Source organism: Ovis aries, chromosome 2 (assembly GCF_016772045.2).
Source record: "Ovis aries strain OAR_USU_Benz2616 breed Rambouillet chromosome 2, ARS-UI_Ramb_v3.0, whole genome shotgun sequence".
NCBI lineage: Eukaryota > Metazoa > Chordata > Mammalia > Artiodactyla > Bovidae > Ovis > Ovis aries.
In genome coordinates, this window is record NC_056055.1 from 243,531,144 (window position 1) to 243,552,864 (window position 21,721).

At 37.3% G+C, this 21,721-nt stretch overlaps 1 protein-coding gene across 2 annotated transcripts in view; it reads right to left on the reverse strand.

The window, feature by feature from the left end:
* Positions 1-21,721, reverse strand: part of KDM1A (lysine demethylase 1A) — a 62,866-nt gene that overhangs the window by 19,753 nt on the left and 21,392 nt on the right. The window contains exons 3-9 of one of the 2 annotated variants that reach the window (XM_012152425.4): positions 18,413-18,472; positions 13,084-13,217; positions 9,857-9,935; positions 9,117-9,209; positions 7,715-7,821; positions 6,099-6,180; positions 2,934-3,028 (exon numbers count right to left, since the gene is read on the reverse strand). In XM_012152425.4, coding sequence (XP_012007815.2) covers positions 2,934-3,028; positions 6,099-6,180; positions 7,715-7,821; positions 9,117-9,209; positions 9,857-9,935; positions 13,084-13,217; positions 18,413-18,472 — 650 coding nt within the window. The remainder of the gene's footprint in view (positions 1-2,933; positions 3,029-6,098; positions 6,181-7,714; positions 7,822-9,116; positions 9,210-9,856; positions 9,936-13,083; positions 13,218-18,412; positions 18,473-21,721) is intronic. The other variant, XM_012152442.4, reaches the window with a different exon arrangement.

A 21,721-nucleotide genomic window follows, 5' to 3' on the forward strand; every position in this document is an offset into this window, starting at 1 on the left:
TTTTCCACTGACACTATACAGAAAGAATGGAGCAACACATCCCGTTTTGTACAATAGTTTACTAAAGATAAAGCAATGGCTGAGTATCATCATTCTAGGTGGGCCTCCTTCGAGTAACAATTAAAATAAGTTCTTTTAATAAAAGAAGGAGACTCAGCTGATGCAGTCACACTGACAGAACTGCACACCTCTCCTGCCCCAGCCTTCCCTGGACTCTCAGCCAGGCAGAACAGAATTAAACACCCGGGGAAGTGGGATGGATTGGGACACTGGAATTGACATATATACACGACTATGTATAAGGTAGATAACTAGTCAGAACCAACTGTATAGCAAAGGGAACTCTACTCGGTGCTCTGCGGTGACCTAAATGGGAAGGAAATCCAAAAGAGGAGATATATGCACACTTGTGGCTGATTCACCCTGCCGCACAGCAGAAACTAACACAGCACTGTAAAGTGACTATAGACCATTTTTAAAGTTAAAAAAAAAAAAGCTAAAACACCAGACAAGAGACCTGACTCTACAATTTATTGACTATGGTGATGTCAGGCAAACGTGCGTGCTTTAGATTCTTCCCCTGCAAAATGAGGAAACGAAGCAACTGAGTGAGATTCCTTAGATTTCTAAAGCCATGAAACATCTGAATATAAGTTAATCTGGCTATAAGCCAAAACCCAGTCTGTATTCCTCCTCTGAGCTAGATTACTGGGAACAGCAAGATACAGAAACATTAATAGGGCAAGCAGAACTCAAAGCTACAAAGAAATTATTTCCCCAAATTTAACAATGCCTAAAGAATCCTCCTTACTATTTAGCTGCATTACCAAATACAAACCAACCAAGAAAAATTCTATAAAGATCAGAGTTGAACGACAACAAAATGCTGAAAACCACACACCAGCTTAACAACTGTTTACTAGAATGCTACTCAAAGAGCTGGTCCTGGTGAGATCAGGAGCTTATGCCAGAACATAAACTAAAGCAACATTTCTTTCACTGAGAAAAGTCCTGCTACCAAAGCCATCTGAACTAACATTGTGGTTGAAAGGATGCAGTTTATTTACATTCTGGCACAAGATATCTCTCTCATCCCATATTAGTAACCGACAGCTCACGAACCGGCAGCTGGCTGGCTGTAGGCCACACCTGAGTGAACGCTGCTGTTCTATGGGATTCCCTGGTGGCTCAGATGGTAAAGACTCTGCCTCTAACGCAGGAGACCTGGGCTTCATCCCTGGGTTGGGACGATTCCCCTGGAGAAGGGCATTTATTTGGAAACAAATGTTTTTTAAAATGTTTTACAGCTTATCTCATACCACAAAATCAGACCATTCCTCTGGATATCTCTACTAGGGGAAAAAAACTCACACTTTACTGTTAGAAAGACTAAATGAACCTGTTCTACATTCAGGTAAGTCAAAAGAAAAAGATAGTGTCTCAAAGATCAGTGATAATCTTTGGCTTGGATTCCATTACTTCTTGAGGATATAATATCAACTTCAAAGACCTTGCTTCCATAAGTCAATTCTCTGAATTATTGTCTATCTACATAAAACATCTATCTGGTCATGTTACTTCCCCCGCTCTCAACAAGACTGGATAGATGGAACTAGACTGGAAAAATGGGAGCCTATTATAGGACTCTTTCTACATTTGTATATGTGTGAAAATTTGTATACAAGTCCCACCAGACTGTAGTGGCTTATACGGCAGGGACTGTCTTATTCATCTCTGCATTTTTTTTTAAACAGGTCTTTGCAAGTAATAGAAGTTTACAGAATTGCTGAATTAATGTCTACTTCATCTTTTTCTATTTTATTGTTAGAAGGCTGCTTGCCCTTTTCCCTCACCCCCAGAAAAGCCCTGGAAGTAAATTTGGATCCAGAATGGTAGGGATGGGAACCAAAGCATTCCTTGAAAGTCTGTACTTCTCTGATATGAACCCTATAAAAAAGTCTTTCCCTAAAGGTAGACAGTAAAAGGCGAGGATGTCCCATAGGACCTATGACAAAAAATTCTAGAGTTGGAATATTACCACTTTCAATAACAGTAGCTACACTGCCATACACATAGCAAATCTTCTCTTCCTTGAAATATAAAGGTGATAATGTGTTTATATCCTGAGAACTAGAGTCTCTTTTACTCCTAACAGGCGAGCTGGCAAAACTGCCATTGAAAACAAACTTTTGAGTTTCACAGGCCCCTAAAAATTAGAACTGACATATAACCTATCAAGCAGTTGTTAAAACACTCCTACTCTCCCATATTAAACATCACTTTCAGGTTACTGCCATGCTAACTATAGGAAGCTCCTATCTGGGCTTCCCTGGTGCTCAGTGTATTCGATCCCTGAGTTGGGAAGATCTCTTGGAGAAGGAAATGGCAACCCACTCCAGTATTCCTGCCTAGAAAATCCCACGGACTGGCAGGCTACAGTCTATCGGGTTGCAAAAAGTTGGATGTGACTTAGTGACTAAACAACAACAAATGCCTCTGATAAACAAATACTTTAACCTACCTAAGCATCAATTTAGTACTACCATTCACTATTAGCCCATCAAAAACCTGACCCTAGGAACATAAAACTGAAATCATCAAGAGCACACAAAGCTAAAGCACACGATGGGAGGCACAATACAAAGAAATGAAGAATCAGGTGGTCAATTCTACAGGTCTCTTAGGGTATAGGTGGCCACAGCCAAATAAAAAAATTAATCACTTGACTAGCCTAACTTTCATTAAGTATTCAGGCACCTAAGCAGCTATTATAACTCCTCCCTATATAGCTCAGAGTTAAGGATCTGAATAAAGCCACATTACTTCTACCCTCAGTTCATACTTGTATGTGTGTATATTCACCCACATATTTCCCCAAAATTGCTTTCAACTGAACCAAAGAAATTGTATGAAGTTGTTTGCTGTCAACTTACAGCTTGTCCGTTTGCTTCATAAAGTGGGCATTTTTGCTTGATCTTGGCCAGTTCCATATTTACTTGTTTGCTGACCACAGCCATGGGATTCCCTCCTAGAAAAAACTCCAACAATTAAATTCACATACCTTATGAAAAGGGAACAAAAACTTCAAAGCAAAAATATTTTTACTCAAATTTTAAAATATTAAAGCTTAGGGTATGTGAATAATACCAAAAAAATGCCCAAAGTAAAAGAAATACATAAGTAAGCGTGAAGAAGAGAGCAAACCACAGCGTGTGTGTGCTCAGTCACTCAACCTGGTACCAAAAATCACTAACATCACAGACCAGGCACGCCTGATGCCAATGCAGGCTGGAATGTGAGAAAGTGGGGAAGACCACCAGACCACTCGGGTGTGGCCTAGATCCAATCCCTTATGACTATACAGTGGAAGTGAGAAATAGATTTAAGGGACGAGATCTGATAGAGTGCCTGATGAACTATGGACGGAGGTTCATGACATTGTACAGGAGACAGGGATCAAGACCATCCCCATGGAAAAGAAATGCAAAAAAGCAAAATTGCTGTCTGGGGAGGCCTTACAAGTAGCTGTGAAAAGAGAAGCAAAAAGCAAAGGAGAAAAGGAAAGATATAAGCATCTGAATGCAGAGTTCCAAAGAATAGCAAGAAGAGATAAGAAAGCCTTCCTCAGAGATCAATGCAAAGAAATACAGGAAAACAACAGAATGGGAAAGACTAGAGATTTCTTCAAGAAAATTAGAGATACCAAGGGAACATTTCAGGCAAAGATGGGCTCGATAGAGGACAGAAATGGTATGGACCTAACAGAAGCAGAAGATATTAAGAAGAGGTGGCAAGAATACACAGAAGAACTGTACAAAAAAGATCTTCACGACCCAGATGATCACGATGGTGTGATCACTCACCTAGAGCCAGACATCCTAGAATGAGAAGTCAAGTGAGCCTTAGGAAGCATCACTACGAACAAAGCTAGTGTAGGTGATGGAATTCCAGCTGAGCTATTTCAAATCCTAAAAGGTGATGCTGTGAAAGTGCTGCACTCAATATGCCAGCAAATTTGGAAAACTCAACAGAGGCCACAGGACTGGAAAAAGTCAGTTTCCATTCCCATCCCAAAGAAAGGCAATGCCAAAGAATGCTCAAACTACCGCACAATTGCACTCATCTCACACTCTAGTATAGTAATGCTCACAATTCTCCAAGCCAGGCTTCAGCAGTACATGAACCGTGAACTTCCAGATGTTCAAGTTGGTTTTAGAAAAGGCAGAGGAAACAAAGATCAAATTGCCAACATCCGCTGGATCATTGAAAAGCAAGAGAGTTCCAGAAAAATATCTATTTCTGCTTTATTGACTATGCCAAAGCCTTCGACTATGTGGATCACAATAAACTGTGGAAAATTCTTCAAGAGATGGGAATACAGACCACCTGACCTGCCTCTTGAGAAATCTGTATGCAGGTCAGGAAGCAACAGTTAAAACTGGAGATGGAACAATAGACTGGTTCCAAATAGGAAAAGGAGTACGTCAAGGCTGCATATTGTCACCCTGCTTATTTAACTTCTATGCAGAGTACATCATGAGAAATGCTGGGCTGGAAGAAGCACAAGCTGGAATCAAGATTGCTGGGAGAAGTATCAATAACCTCAGATATGGAGATGACACCACCCTTATGGCAGAAAGTGAAGAGGAACTAAAGAGCCTCTTGATGAACGTGAAAGAGGAGACTGAAAAAGTTGGCTTAAAGATCAACATTCAGAAAAATTAAATCATGGTATCCAGTCCCATCACTTCATGGCAAACAGATGGGGAAACAGTGGAAACTGTGGCAGACTTTATTTCTGGGGGCTCCAAAATCACTGGAGATGGTGACTGCAGCCATGAAATTAAAAGACGCTTATTCCTTGGAAGGAAAGTTATGACCAACCTAAATAGCATATTCAAAAGCAGAGACATTACTTCGCCAGCAAAGAAAGATCCGTCTAGTCAAGGCTATGGGTTTTTCAGTGGCCATGTATGGATGTGAGAGTTGGACTGTGAAGAAAGCTGAGCACCGAAGAATTGATGCTTTTGAACTGTGGTGTTGGAGAAGACTCTTGAGAGTCCCTTGGACTGCAAGGAGATCCAACCAGTCCATCCTAAAGGAGATCAGTTCTGGGTGTTCTCTGGAAGCACTGATGCTAAAGCTGAAACTCCAATACTTTGGCCACCTGATGCGAAGAGTTGACTCATTGGTAAAGACTCTGATGCTGGGAGGGATTGGGGGCAGGAGGAGAAGGGGACAAGAGAGGATGAGATGGCTGGATAGCATCACCGACTCGATGGACATGAGTTTGGGTGAACTCCGGAGTTGGTGATGGACAGGGAGGCCTGGCTTGCTGCAATTCATGGGGTCACAGAGTCGGACACGACTCAGTGACTGAACTGACAGATCCTTCTAGACTTTACATGTGTAAAATTAGACACTATATACAAAAGGATCATAACACAAGCACTGTTTTATAATCATTTTTCAGCTTAGCAATAAATTGTGGACATAATTTCATGTTAATATGGAGCTACAGATTTTTAGCAGGTGGATAGTTCTCACTGAATAACAATTTAATCTTCTAATCTGCGGTTTCTAACATTCTGTTACAAAACTGAAAATGTTTTGAACACAATATGGTTCACTCGTCTATTTTCTTTAGGTTAATTTCCTAGAACTAGATCTGCCAGGGCAAAATCTACACACATTTTAAATTATGCACATACTGATACATCTTTTCAGGAAACTGTTTGCCAATTTACCTTTCAGTAACTCTGAAAACAGGCCTCCCAGCTGGTGTAGTGGTAAAGAATCCACCTGCCAATGCAGGAGACATGAGAGACACAAGTTTGATGTCTGGGTGGGGAAGATCCCTTGGAGAAGGAAATGGCAACCCACGCCACTATTCCTGCCTGGAAAACTCCACAGACAGAAGAACCTTCCAGGTTGTCACAAACAGCTGGACATGACTGAGCGATTGAGCACATACACCTAAGACTAAGAACAGAACCCTAACCAATATATTTAAAACCTGAATCTATGACTTTATAAGATCAAGCCACTTTGTGAGTCTCAGACCCTGAAATCATAACACAAAACTAAGAACTACTTACCAAGACCTGTTACCACCATGGCTCCAAGGTCAGCTACATAGTTTCCTTTGCGAAATGTAGCAACTCGTCCACCCACACGATCCTGTTTTTAAAAATTAAATGGCTAAAATTAATTCTAGTTTAATCATAATCTGGCAAAGTACCATCTCAGGCCTCTTTGATAACTTAAAAAGAAAAAACTGTAGAGTTTACATGAAGTATGACATTAGCGCAAAGAGCAAATGAAGTTTAACTATTTGAGGGAATGGGAGATAATGAATGACACATCAAAGGACCAGAATTAAGTGCTATGAGATGGGAAAAAATTTAATAGCCAGAAGACATCAGTTATAGGTACTATTAGTTCTCAACCCCAATGTCTCTAATACCACTTATTGTACAGGCTGAGCAAGGGCCACCCACATAGAAAATACCTGCACACAAATTTCAACACTTCAGGTCATTTTTCTACCACCATGTTCTGACTCTTGTCCCCAGTGTCAAAGTCAGGTGTGACTGACTTGATAGACAACTTCTCTGAGAAATGCCTCTTCCATGCAGCCTCATGCCCAAGGGCAATGTCTACTGAACATGAATGGCTGACAATACCTCTCATTTCTAAACAGGCCCAAGTACGATCTTTGCTGACAGGAGATTTTCAAGTATAGGGAAATCTTTCTGAGCTGCAGTGAAACCTCAGTCACAAGTTACATGAGTACTCTGTAAACTCCAGACCAACAAATGAAAAAAAGCAAAACAAGACAAACCTATACACATGGGTAGGAATCATAATGATCCTCCATTATTCTTTACTGTATTCTCAGTACATAGGATACACAGGCACACAGATATTTTCCAATTAAGGAATAAAATATTATTTTTAGTAAGACTATCACAAATTATTTATTTTGACTTCCCCATACTATCTGAAAAGAACATTTTAAAAAATTAAATTTAGATTGTACTGCACAAAACATTTTGAAAGCTTTTATAAAATTTTAGATGGTTTAGGTTATGTGAGAAGTGTGTTTTTGTTGTTGCTATTTTAAGTGGCAGGAGCCCACAGAGGTCTTTAAGCCACTGAAAGATAATTAAATCTCAAACATTACTCATGAAAATGAGCTGAATAGTCCTAATGGGATGCTCTTTTTTTCTACTCTGTGCCATCATCCGCGTCCTCCTTCAGCTTCCATTCCTCTCTCTGGACTAATGGTAGGGAGCCAGTATCTTGGATTTACCAAGGCTGTAAAAGACAGCTGCTGCCTGAGAAGCAACTCCTCTCCTATTACTATCAAACAGAATATAGCCACCACTAAAAGTAACTGCACTCTATAAAGGGTATTTCAACAAAGCCCCAAATTGAAAGTTGCTAATTGTAAGAAACAATGACCTGAAAATACATACCAAAGGGCTATACAGATTATTTACAAACTCTAAATACTCACTGAGCCCTTTTCAAAGTCTTACTGTCAAAAATGCTTTATTCGATGTAGTTATTAACACTATCAAAATACTCTGAGTATTATTTAAATCAATTTGGTTTAGTTCAATTTGTATGATTCCTTAATTTACCACAGATAATTTCCTTACCATATTTTCATCAGGTTGGGCTTCTAAACCCAAACTAAAACTCTTACCCTGGCTTCCAGAAGTGTGACATCCATTCCAAAACTTTGTAACTGACGAGCTGCTGCCAAGCCTGAGACCCCAGAGCCTATGATGATGACCTTTCCTGTCTTCTTAGCTGAAATTAAAAAATGAACAAAAATTAAAACACTGTTATAGTTTGAATAGTTTTTATCATTTTTTACCATGAAAATTTCTAAATTCCTTATGTTATGATGTCTCACAAAGTAAAAAATTCAGTTATTTTCAAAATAGGAAAACTATATGAATCCAAATTAACAAATATCTGAGACTTATACTTTAACTCAATGTTTAAAATTTATAAATGGAATTCTTTACCTTAAAATTTACTTTCTCATTACTTCAGTCACATGCTTCAGTGTCTGTGACCCTTGGTAAACTTATTATGCATAATCTCCCATATTTACCTCATAATTATACTAGGACAATTTGAGCAGTCAACCAACTGATTCTTAAAGCTATTTTCTATAAGCTGTACTTCTGCAGTCTTTCCTTTTCTTAAAAATTATTAAAGCAGAGGGGGCTTCTCTGGTGGTCCAGTGGTTGGAAGTCTGTGCTCTCAATGCAGGGGACCCGAGTTCGATCCCTGGTCAGGGAACTAGACCCTACATGCCACAATAAGAGTTTGAATGCTGCAGCTAAAGATCCTGCATGCTGCAACTAAAAAATCCCATATGCCACAACTAAGACTAGGCATAGCCAGATAAATATATAAATTTTAAGAAATTATTAAAGCAAAAAAATACATGTATTATAAACAGATGTGTGTGCTTAGTTGCTCAGTTGTGTCCGACTCTTTGCAACCCCATGGACTGTAGCTGCCAGGCTCCTCTGTCTACAGGGATTCTCCAGGCAAGAATACTGGAGTGGGTTGCCAGGCCCTCCTCCAAAGGATCGTCCCAACCCAGGGATCAAACCCAGGTGTCCCACATTGCAGGCAGATTCTTTACCGTCTGAGTCACCAGAGAGTGCAAATAGACAGACAGATGTATCAATTCTCAGATTATCCCTATCTTCTGATTCCTGGCAGACATTACCCAGACACCATTAAAGGGGTAAACAGCATTTAAAAAAATAAAAATGCAACCCTTAGCACTGCATTAAAGAACTGCTCAATGAGAGAAAACAAACTTCCTACTTTCATAACTGATTTTTCATTTTTAGTAAACTATTTTTTTTAAATTGGAAATTCATCTCTTTTACCAAGTATTTATCAAACCAGAAAGTATAAGAAATTCGTATTTATAAGGAGATTTTACTTTAAATCTGACTTATAAGAAGATAAACTTGGGACTATTCTGGCTCTAAATATGGATTCAGAAATCAAAATAAAACGCTAAAAGCCTCCTGAAATCTAATCTAAAACGATGAAATTCATTGGCCAGTCCTTACTTGGGAGGGGCTTTATCCTCTTGTAGATGCCGAAGTTGATAAGACCATGACGCTCTAAATAACTGTGAACTCGGTGGACAAGCACAGTATCACCTACAGAAAAAAAAAGAATTTAAATACATGTTTATCTTTTTAGCACTTTAAATAGAAAACTCTGATTCTTCTTTATTTCTGCATCATGAAGTCATTCTATTCATCTTTTCCATAAGCTTCAAGTCATATGACTCCTTTAGAAAAGTGATTTCGAGAACTGTTAGTCTGTGTGGTAGTCCAAAATGCCTATCACATAATCTTGAATTTTTAAGAACGACATCCTAATACAGATGAAACAAAGGACAAAACCAACCCTTTAAATAGTAGTATTATGCTCATTTACTTTGGGAAAGTCTTTACAAGACCACTGGTGGCAAGTGGCAAATGAGAAAGCCAAATATACAGCCAAATGAATGCCACCAAAGTGCTCTGTGGATTAAAGCTGGAACACAGGTCTGGAGAGATTATTAGCAATTTCTTCAACTCATTCACCTGTCAACACAAATAAAAATTCAGAAGAACAATTACAAACACACAAAACAGTTTTGTTAAAAGGCTCACTTTGCACAGCACAGGTGTGAAATAAAATGAATATATGTATGAAAATTAATTAACAAATTCATTATCAAGGAGCCATGAGCTTCTGGAAGAAAACATCAATTTTCACAATCTGGTTCAAGACCAGTCCTATGGAACATACTACTTACTGTTGTAAGGCGCTTCTAATTGTTGGAGAGTAGCCTCAAATGTCAGCTGAATCTTTGGATTATCCAACCACAACTGCAACTGTAATTGAATGATGGAAAATTGTATTACATACAAACAGACATATACTATTTGATTGCCTCAAATATGGGTTTTCCTTTCAATGAAACAGTAAGGGTTTTATTTCTGACAAAGAAACTAATGAAACACAAAACCATGGCAAATGAGTGACTAATTAAAGAAGCTGGGAAATATTTGGCCTACCAAGTAACTTGCCAAGATCATTCAGCTGGGGAGCAACAAGGATTTAAATCTGGATTAGATATGTCCAGAGATACTGAGTTGATATAAAATTAAATGATCAATTAGATATGTGGTCACAAGTGTGTGCAAAAGATAACTCCTCAGTTATTAGCCTGCACAGCTAAATGAATTGGTATACCATTTACTGAATGAGGGACACTGAAATAAGAGATCATGAGTTGAGTTTAAAGACAAAAGAGGAGCTGAAAGACTGGCATCTAGATATGTAGCTGGGGTTCAGAGTTGAGGTTTAGAGCCTCTTGCTTATGGGTATAACTGAAGTCAAGTGTGCAGAAAAAGGGCTCCTAGCAGGAAAGAACAGGGGAGAGAGGAGAGGACCTTAAGGACCTCCAACCAGTTCACATAGTTGGCCTGTTGTTAAGGACAACCCTACAAATCATTCAGAGAAGACAACAACCAGGGAAGCAAGAGAAAAACTAGAATACTGTGTTAAGCTAAGGAAGCTGTGTATTTAAGAAAGGAGTCAATTATTTCTAATACTGATGAAAAAGCAGTAAAATGAGGAATGACAAATATTACAGTACAATCAATAGCCTCTAACATGAATTCTCTTCAAACTGAATACATACCTACAAAAGGCAAGACCAGTGGAATATTATCATATTTAAATCTTAGCTAAAAGATAATAAATACTGCTCCATCAAATTTCAAAGGAGTTAATGTGTAAATAAATTCAGTTACAAAGAGATATGACCAAATTCATATGGACCCTCTGCTTTTCTCTGTGGCCACTGTCAAAAGGAAAATGGAATTCCTCAATCATGCCATGGGCCCAAGCCCATCAAACCTCAACATAAGCCTTCTTCCTCCTTCCATCTTATAATACAAAACTCATATCACATGTTCTAGTTGAATAATTCTAAAATTGTGGTTTTAAAATCTGGATGCAAAGGATGCAATTTAACATGAGACAATTGACACAGTTCTTATAGGAAAGAATGACTTAAATTCTGTTTTATAGCCAGAGACCACAACTCTAAATCTGTGCTAGTCCTTCCTTAAATCTGGACTTCTGTCACAGGGAATGAATCAGAGGAAACAGAGATCGCTATAAATCTACCACTGAAATGCAAGTAAAAAGTGAAAACTTCCCTCAGATGAAACAACAAAATGACAATTTTGTCTGAAATCTACTTAGAACAAATGTTAACAAGCTATGCACAGAAGCTGATTCAATTGTAAGACAAATCAGCCTTAAAAATGCACATTAAGACTGTTCCACTCACTCACTTTTTAAAAAAAAACACCCAATTTTTCTTCACAGAAAAGAACCTTTATTCACTACTACACAAACCTACCAATCACTCTAGCTAAATGGCATCTAACAATCCAAATTTAGCAGTAGTTTTACAATCTAATGGTCAAAATAAAGATGTTAGTGGTGAATAAAAAGACATCTCTGAGTATCTATTCAGCTATATCCAAAATAGCTGAAATTCAACATGAATTTCTTCTACTCTGTTTCACCAGAGTATAACAAATGGAGCTTCCTGGGTGGCTCGGCCAGCAGGTAAAGAATCTGCCTGCAATGCAGCAGACCCTGGTTCAATCCCTGAGTTGGGAAGATTCCCTGGAGAAGAGAATGGCTCTTATCTTGAGAATTCCAGTATTCTTGCCTTGAGAATTCCATGGACAGAGGAGCCTGGCAGGCTACGTCCATGGGGTCGCAAAGAGCTGGACACAACTGAAGTGACTAACACTTTTACTTTCAGAGTGTAACAAATATGTTCTGAACAGTATACAGTTAAAGAATTTCTGATGGGATTTCCCTGGTGGTCCAGTGGCTAAGACTGGGTTCCCAAAGCAGGGTACCTGGGTTTGATTCCTAGTCAGGGAACTAGATCCCACAGGCCAACTAAGACCCCAGAGCAGCCAAATTAAAAAAAAAAAAAAAAAGAACTTCAGATGAATAAAGAACATGAAAGAAAAATTCACAGAAGAAATGCAAATGACTAACAAATATGAAAAAGCAATCAGTCTAAGTAATCAAAGAAATGGAAGATAAATGATCTTGGCCTACTACAGCAGCACAGATTATCATCAATCAGACCATAAAATCTGCCTGCAATGCAGGAGACCTGAGTTCAGATCCCTGTGTTGAAAAGATCCCCTGAAAAAGGCAATGGCTACCCACTCCAGTATTCTTGCCTGGAAAATCCCATGGACAGAGGAGCCTGGTGGGTTACGGTCCACAGGGTCGCAAAGCGTTAGATAGGACTGAACAACTAACACTTTCACTTTTACTCAATGAGGGCATTAACTGGGTCAGGCTCTCTGGGAAGTAATCTGACAACATGTATCAAATCTTAAAAAGTATTCATACTTTTTGAGAAGGTAGTTTTCCTTCTAGAAATCTATCTAGAATTCTATCGTAAGGAAATAATCAGAGATGAGAGTCAACAATGTATAAAGCTGTTCAGAGCTTCACTTTAATAAGTAAAATGGACATTTAACTGCCCAACAGTTAAAAGTATGACCCACTTGTCAAATAAATATTACACAGATATTAAAATCAATCATTTAGCCAAAGGAGGAGGATGAACCAGATGAGCACAACAGAATAAGCGTTTCTCTTACGCTGAGAAGGAAAGACAAAGTGATTATTTTTGAAGTATATTTTTAAAAAGTTTATAAAGATTCTTATCATATGTTTATAAGGTTATTGAAGAATGAAAAGAATCCAAAGAATGCACAGAAGGAGGATCTCAATTTTGTAAGAAAAATTATGTACATTTAAAAAAATACCTAGAGGAAAAAAACTAATTTTTAACAGTGGTTATCTCTGGATAATAGTATTATAGGTAACTTAAAAATTCTTTCCTCTCTACTTTTCCCCCCATATTCTATATAAAATAATATGTACCTTTTAGAATTCAGGTGGAAAAAAACTAACAAGGAAACTTACTGTGCGATTTCTAATGAACAGAAAAACCTTCTGGGTCTGCTGTGGTCCACTGATGATATCTGGAAAACATGCTGCTTCTTGAGAAGTCATCCGGTCATGAGGAAGTCTACTCTGGAAAGCTGCACCCTCCACGCCTAGCAAAAAAAAAGCAAAGGGTTTCTGGGAAACGTGCAAGTGAATATAGAACTAGGGATAATGATTATGCCTCGAACTCCTTTTCTGTCTTAAGAACTTCTGTAGAGCTTTGCCTTGTTCACAGACTGATCTCACTTCTTGGTAAAAAAAAACTTTCAATTTGCTCAAAAGCTGAAACACCCTTAAAAATTAGTCATTCATTTGAGCTTAACATTCCTAAAATCAGTTTACTAATGAGAGAAACAATATATGTTAAAAAACGTAACATGGCATTTAGAATCTTTTCTTCATCCACAAAAGACTTTAAAATACTTGAGGACACTCCTTAACTAAACCTAGCACTATTAACCGTATACAATAAAATTTAAAACTAAAGAAAAAGAGTAAAGGAGAAAAGACTAACAAGAAAGCAAAAGAGGCTATGGAATGAAAAACACAATCACATACTTTTTTTAGGACAACAACAGGGAACATGAAGAGGATCTAACGTTTAATAACGAACATATTGTCTCATCAACGGCACCATCCACTAGTTCTCATAATTCAACGTCTGGCAAGCAGTGAGAGAAACTAAGCCGACTACAATGAAGAGACAAAAGAAAGCAAGAAATCCATCTTTTCTGGTAGAAACATTAGAAATGCTTTACTACTAACTGCAAGTAAAATATGTTACTGCATATACTATATAGTACTACATATACATATATATAATTTATTTAACAAGTGTTAAGTCTTAAATTGGGATTAAATTGAAATTTTTATAAGCTGGTGGTTAAGTACATCTTTATAAGATGTTCTAAGAAATACATTTACATATATTTTACTTTTATTTCTAAGATGATCTTCCCTTGGTAGTCCAGGGGTTAGGATTTTGATGCTCTCTATCTAGGATGATCTTATAAATATATACTTAACCATCAGCTTCTGCACATATCAAGACACAATTTAAAGAGTTTAAAAATTCAATACCATTAAAGTAATTATGTGATAAAATAGGTACCAGATATCCATATTTAATCATTTAAAAGCACAAAAAAACCAAGAAGTTGGAAGCATTGATGATGGAAGCAACACTAAAGAAAAGGCACTAGTGAGATCAGGAGAACAAAAAGAACGAGGCAGGTCAGGTGGGGCTCAGAGAATCACAGTTAAGCTACTGAGGCACTGTTTCCGTAAAGACGTCCAAACACGATTTAGGAAAAAACAATGATTAACAAGAGGATAAGCAAAAATGCCCAATGCTACTGTACATTAGGGAATGCTGTTCTTGGAAACAAGCATTAAAACCCATTCATCCACAGTAAGTAATGAGGGCATAAAAAAAGTATTTACAACACTATATCAAATTAATAATCCTCACATTCAATGAATCACAACCTAAAATTAAAGACTCTCAGGGAAATTATTCTATAAGGAAAAAAAAGGAACAGCCATACTGTGGAGGGTAGAGCAGGAAATCAAGGAATGAAAAGAAGAAATGCTGACTATCCGAAGTATAGGTTATTTCGGTAAACTGAAAGTTTCCAATACTTTACAGCTTCAAAGTTCCCAGTCCTGTATTCCCAAATTATAATAAACAAAAAATAAAGCCAAGTCCAAAAACATGTCACATTTGTAAGAAATATTATCTACTCAATAACCCTGAGTATTTGAACCAAATATAGGGTATATCTTGGTATATTTCATGAGTGCGTACTATTAACAAGAAAACCAATGAACTCTATAAACTTTACTTCTTCCCCAAAACAAGGCAGCTTTCTTTCTCAGTTATATCATCTTCTATGTATCTGTTTAATAAGTGGTCCCTGACTATCGATGCCATTGCGGAATACTACTGTCATGACAGCCAGAAAACCCACGTATGCTTCGGGTGTGGGGGGGATCCCACTAAATCTCACATCAAAGGTTTCTCATTCCAAGTGTTGTCAGCAGAAATCACTTTAATAGACTTGTCTAATTTGAGAAAACTGGAGAAAATGTAACAATTAAGAAATTTTATATCAGTCATGAGTTTTAAATTATCTTGTGATCAAATATCAAAAGTTTAACAAAAGGAATTAAAGAAGCCCAAAGTTGTAACATTAATGTACATGTGGAATAACAATATTCTCCATCTCTAACTTCTGCATAATAGCTAAAAAACCCCAATTATTCTTAAAATTAAATTTTAAAAATGAAAAATGGACCCTAAAAATTCTCAGTAATTACTGCCTTCCTTCTAGCTTTTAAGGATGAGACTAGTATTTAAAAGAAGGAAACCATTATCAAAACCAAGATGAAAAGCACAAGATTTAAAAATCTAACTTTTCCCCAAAGAAACAAAAAATTTGGAAATTAAACTGCTCAGAAGCTAAATCAAAACATTCTTTCTTTTAAAAATATTGCAAAATGAACAGACCACTATGTCCTTTAAAGGGAAGAATCTTACAGCATACAACTGTCTTTAACAATATCCTTATTAAAAGTATCAGTAGTACATACAATTCACAAGTAACTTACACTTGGCTCTGGAATAGTTTTATACTTTGGTGTCTGTATGTACTTAATAGAGCCTGGTATTCTGGAAATTCAGAATGCTTCAAAGACACTGTATTTTTTTAAAAGCCCCAAGGTTGCCCTACATACCAATCTTGCCCTTTGTCTTTCTTACCACTTCAACACAGGATATTTCCAGCATTACCTTTCAAAATGCAGTCATGCTAAAGCTTAACTGCCCTAAGGGTCTGACTGCCTCATACTTTCTCTGAAAACAAAGTAAAAGTAGTTACATATTTAAGGGACCTTTCTCGATCTATTAATTAGACAGAAAAAGGGAGGGGGGAAGTGAGGCTCTAGGACCTCTCTATTCCAAGAAACCATTTCCCTCCAATTCTGTTAGAACACAGGCAGCATCTTGAATAAAGTAACAGGGATATGACAACACAAAAGAAAAGAAGACCTCCATGAGGGTTTCTTGGCTTCCCGCCTCCCTTCATTAAAGTAGATAAAATATAACTATAACTAGATTTCTAGCTGCATAGTCCAGTCTATGGGGTTGCATAGAGTCGGACACGACTGAAGCGACTTAGCAGCTGCAGCAGATTTCTAGCTAAAGGACAGAAACAAGAGCCTGATAAGATGTACATATAAACTTCTTAAAATTACTAACTATAGATGCACCATGTGTCAGTCACTCAGTCATGTTTGACTCTTCAACCCCATGGACCGTAGCCTGCCAGGCTCCTGTGTCCATGGAATTCTCCAGGCAAGAATAATGGAGTGGATAGCCATGCCCTTCTCCAGGGGACTTTTCTGACACAGGGATCAAACCTGGATCCCCTGCACTGCAGGTGGACTCTTTACCGTCTGAGCCACCAGGGAAGCCCTGATGCACTACATCCAGTCTAATAATAGCTTTAAAATAAAAGAAGAAAAAGAGGGAAAAAGGAAGAAAGAGGAGAGCATCTCTTATGCTTTCGATTTTTAATTTTTAGGGTAAATGCGCACTTTAAATGATTCTATGAAGGAGAGTATAAGGAACAGTATATGCATAAGAAACAAGACCTCTGGGTTCTCACTCCTCCACTGCTGGTATATCCCTGGCCCAGTCATTTAACTTTGTGTTTTAGGACCTAACTGACAAAACAGGGGTGATACAAATACCACATGTTTGAAGGCAGAAAACTAGGTAAGATGACCTCAAGTTCCCCACTAACTTTTAAGGTTGAGGATGTAAATACCAACTTGATGTGATCTTTTAAGGTCAAGATATGATCCTGTTCCCAAGATACTCTTGAGGGTCACATGGTTTTGTTAAGAGAAGAACACTGATTACTTATAAGCATACTTTTCTAACTCAGACTGACCATATCACAAATGCATGCTTCTGAACAAGCTGAACAAGATGAAGATCTAAAGAGACCTTGATGGGTTCAGAGCAGTCACCACCATTCCTGGAAACACCTAAGCTCAGGTTCTGCTTTAAATTAGTAGCACCAGTTTTGTATGGAAGTCTGCTTTGCTCTCAGCAGTACAACATACTGTTTTCTTAAGCAAAAGAGTAAATTTATTAATTATTCACGTAAAAACAAAAAGCAACAAGAAAACTCTCTTTCTTCAAGATTAAAAGTTCTAAAAGCTACTCCTGCTCCTTGGCAGTTCCATGGAAGATCCAATCATGCATCATTTGATGAAAAGCATTGTTGAAGATTTATCTGCCAGATAAATGAGAATTTTAACTCCTCTAAGACAACCATGTACTGATTATCAAACTTCAATCCTTTGGACAGCATTTAAAGAAGTCTACTTCCAACATTCTGGATCCCCTAGATACTACCACTGAAGTATCTCTGATCCAAGAGAGTAAAATACAAATATTCCCTGGACCTGCTGTACACAATTGTAATCAATAATTTTGAAGTAGATTTAAGAGTTGAAAAGTGACAAACTCCAAAAGTGATACCTATTCAAGTCTATCAAAATGTATATGCAAAATAGTTTTGAGCACTGGCATATACAATAACATCCTTTAAGAGGTAAAGGATGAAATCCAGACAACTCTACTTTGGATTCCTGGAACAAAGTTTAACTGTTCCAGATGGGCTCCCATAAATCATTTAACCCTTTATTTTTTCCTAGAAGTTAAAAATCTTATAGTTTGGTCTGAAAATAAAAAGCACTTTCAGCAGACTTTTTTAAAATTAATTTTCATGTGAGAAACAAAATGTTTAAAGCTAAAAAATTCACTATGTAATAATGTTAGTTGAAAAAACTGTATCCAATACCACTTAACAATCATTTCTAAAGAGTCACTTGCCCACATAATTCCTTTGACTAATCTTAGAATGCCTTTCCATCCTATTTTTCAGCCTATGGCTTCCCCTCTCTGTGTATTATATTAAGTTATAGTTTTGTGTAAAGGTCCCATGATTCCTAAGCCTATGTTTTATATCATGTTTGTTGTTACTATAAAGTCTGCCGGGGAGAAAAGTACCCGCCATCTCCTGGAGGGCTGAGATCGGCCTGAGGACTTCAAAAGATTTTGCTTGCCTTTGTTCTGGCTACACTTTCTATCATACTACTCTATCCTGTGGCTTATAGTTCTTCCCTTGCGCTTCTGGCTAAAATGTGGGTACCACAGCCAAAGACACTCGCAAGCATCAATCCCTGACTTGGCGGCTCTTGCTAAGTGGCAAGCATCTAATGCCACCCTCACCTGATGCTTGGCCGTCTCCATACCCTCCAGAACTGTCGTCTTGAAGTCCTCCTGCTTGCCCTGTGGAAGGAAAGAGGAGAACTCAGGGACCTTACTCCATAAATTGAGATAATATCTGGACATATAGTTGGGATAATATCTGGCCTAACAGTTGGTGACTCATGACTTCACCACCAACTAGTAAACCCATATTCAGAGAGCTCTTTCTTCTGGAATCAAGGCCCAGGGAATCACATTATAGTCTTCCAAATTCTGGTCAGGAAATGTCAACTCTGCATGCTGATTCTTGTTGAAAGGTAGCAGAACAAAGTACGTAGTATTTCTAATTGCTAAATCTTTGCTGTCAGTCTCAACAGTCAAGACTGGATGGGGAAAAGGGATTCCAAATGTCTTGCTACTTATTGCTAGACTGAGAGTGGGTGTGGTATGGGCTCTAGGATCTGGAGTTGCAACAATTCAGCATTTGCTCAATGTCTCATAAACTTTACCTTTCTACCTAAAAAGTATATATACACACACACATATATATATATATATAAGAAAACAAGCAAAAGATGTAATTTTAATGAGAAACTCTCCCCTTGACTTCAAAGAAGGGTAATAACTACAAGATTCAGTTCCAAAAGAAGTTTTATTCGCTATACAAACTACACAGTGCCAGATCGGAACATGCCAGAGCTTCCTTAGAAAACTTTAAAACACAACATAAGACAGCTGTAGTTATATGCCAAGTACTGCAGAGAGACACAAAGGGAAAGGCTGAAACAGGGAAGATTGTGGGGGAGCGTCTACCTCAAGCTACACAATAAGCCTGCTAAGAAATTTTCTTTATTGATTAATGCACAGAAATAGCTTCAAGAAAAGTATCACAGCTTGAAAGTTCAATCTGAGAAAGTTAGATCATCTTCAAGACTCTTCCAGAGTCAATCACCAAGACAGATGTAATGGTCATCTTAAGCTTCCAGCCACCTGATACACTATGAGAAAACCACAGTGTGATCTTTGGAAGATATGAGACACCATCCCCTTTTAAAACATCTAAAACTTGACAAGCTTCATTAAACAGTTCAAAAGAATCTCAGCTAGAAAGCAGACTGATTATTCCATCATTTGAGTTGAGAGCAGACTAACATTACCCACTTACTGTAAGAACGACCCTATGACTGTGATACTTAAAACAACACTTTCATCTTTAAGTGTATGAAGGTATTCAGACAAAAATGATTTTTTACATATGTTATAATATGCTGCTAGATGGTGTATGATCTGCTTTGAAAGGAGAATAGAATCTCATTCTAAAATTATTTCACATTGCTCTTTCATGAAGGGTCCTTTAGGTTCCAGAGGATTATGCTTCTCAGACAAGTTACAAGGTGTGTGATCTGTTGTTTACAGCCTTTGAAAAAGGGCTTATACATATGAAGAGATAACTCCAATTATGAAATCCAATCTGTAAACCTATCTTGAAATTCCAAGCTCTACATTTTATATTTTATTTATAAAGTTTAAGTAAAACAATGTTCATTCTTAATAAACACAGATTAATTAATTTAAAAAACTTTCAGAGTTGAAAAGTTTCTGAGTAAAAATTATTGTCATAATTTTGTTTGGTTCCAAAATAGAACCAAACTAGATCAGAAGATTAAACTATATTTTAGAAGATGGGAAAGGGGCTCCAACAATGAAATCATTTCCAAGAAGAACATTTAGGCATTAGAAATAATAATATAGTTCTTCTTTTGCAAATTATGTTCCTGGCTTAACAAAGAATGAAAATAACCATCTCTTGTCATGATGGCATCTAATCACTTCTTAATAAGTAAAATCAAAAAACACTTTCAAGCCTGCCATTAAGTATTAATTATTTTAATCCTATTTCTATGATTTTCCTTCTTCTCCCACTACATGTCACACAACATGCTATGTACTTTATTGACTGATCTTTTCTATCAATGGTACTTCACAGAAATACGGAGTTCTTACCCCTGACTTACGTACTCAGAAGGTCAACAAGGTAAGGCAATCTTTTTCGTCTTCTGCTTTTGAAGAGGAACTAACAAAATTCTTATAAAGACACTGTTTTCTTTTTTTTTTTTGAGACTGTTCTTTGATTTAAAAAAAAAAATTCTAGGAGAAACAAGGAAAATATTCAATACCCTGGAAAGATTTTTAAAAGGTATCTCTTATAGCAGCAGTCAAAAAAAAAAAAAAAAGAAGTGAAACTCTGGGGTATTACTTAAGCAGAAACACAGGAGAAAACCAAGCAGAAGGTGATATAAACACCTTCTTTTTAAGAAATGATGAGAAACAAAAAGTGCTTTAAATTAGGTAAATGAACAATATATCTCTTGACAAACACTGATAACCTGTTTGAAAGTAAAGATAAGGTGGTTGCTTTCTCTCTAATCACAGTATACTCGTGAGTACTGTGATGGTGAATACTTCTCCAAGACAGTGGAAAACAGCACCATCTTTATTAGTGGTATTCTAGGCCAATTCTTCATCTTTTTTTTTTTTTGCACTTTATTAGCTCTCAGATTCATTTTGCCAGAATGCTATAATGTTTAAAGCACAGAATCATGCAATACAATTGGCATAAGAAATAATTTTATAATTACATATTAATTTCCTTTATTTTTTAACAGAATATTAATAATTCCATTAAGAAAATGTACATAAAAATGGGGCTTCCCTGGTGACTCAGATGGTAAAAAAAAAAAAAAAAATCTGCCTGCAAAGTTAGGACTCAGGTTCAATCCCTGGGTCAGGAAGCTCCCCTAGAGAAGAAAATGGCAACCCACTACAGTATTCTTGCCTGGAAAATTCCATGGACAGAGGAGCCTGGTGGTCTCCTGGACATGAGTAAGTGACTAACACTTTCACACAGAAAAATGTTTGCAGCTAACTTTCCATCCAGGTACTGTCTCTGACTAGAACACGTAAAATGCTGTATTCATTTGTTCTTTGGGTCTTTCGGGCCTAGAACTTTTCTTCTTACAGTGGTACAAAGACATGGAACATCAGGCAAACATGGTTTTTGTTTTCCATGAGCTCAAATCCAAAACAGAAGAAAAATTATACAAAGCAACTTTTTAATATTAACTTAATTTGGCATTCCTGTGTGAGAATACTTCCTGTTGTTTTTACCCCACTCCCCTCCACCACACACACACAAAATCCTCAAGTCTGAAGCACAGACCCTTAATACAGTTTATTTGTGCATATTTTCTCCAAGTTGAAAATCATTTTGGTTTATTTTACATAGCAGTCTTTCAGTCATCCTCTAATAAATCTGCAAATATGTTAAGT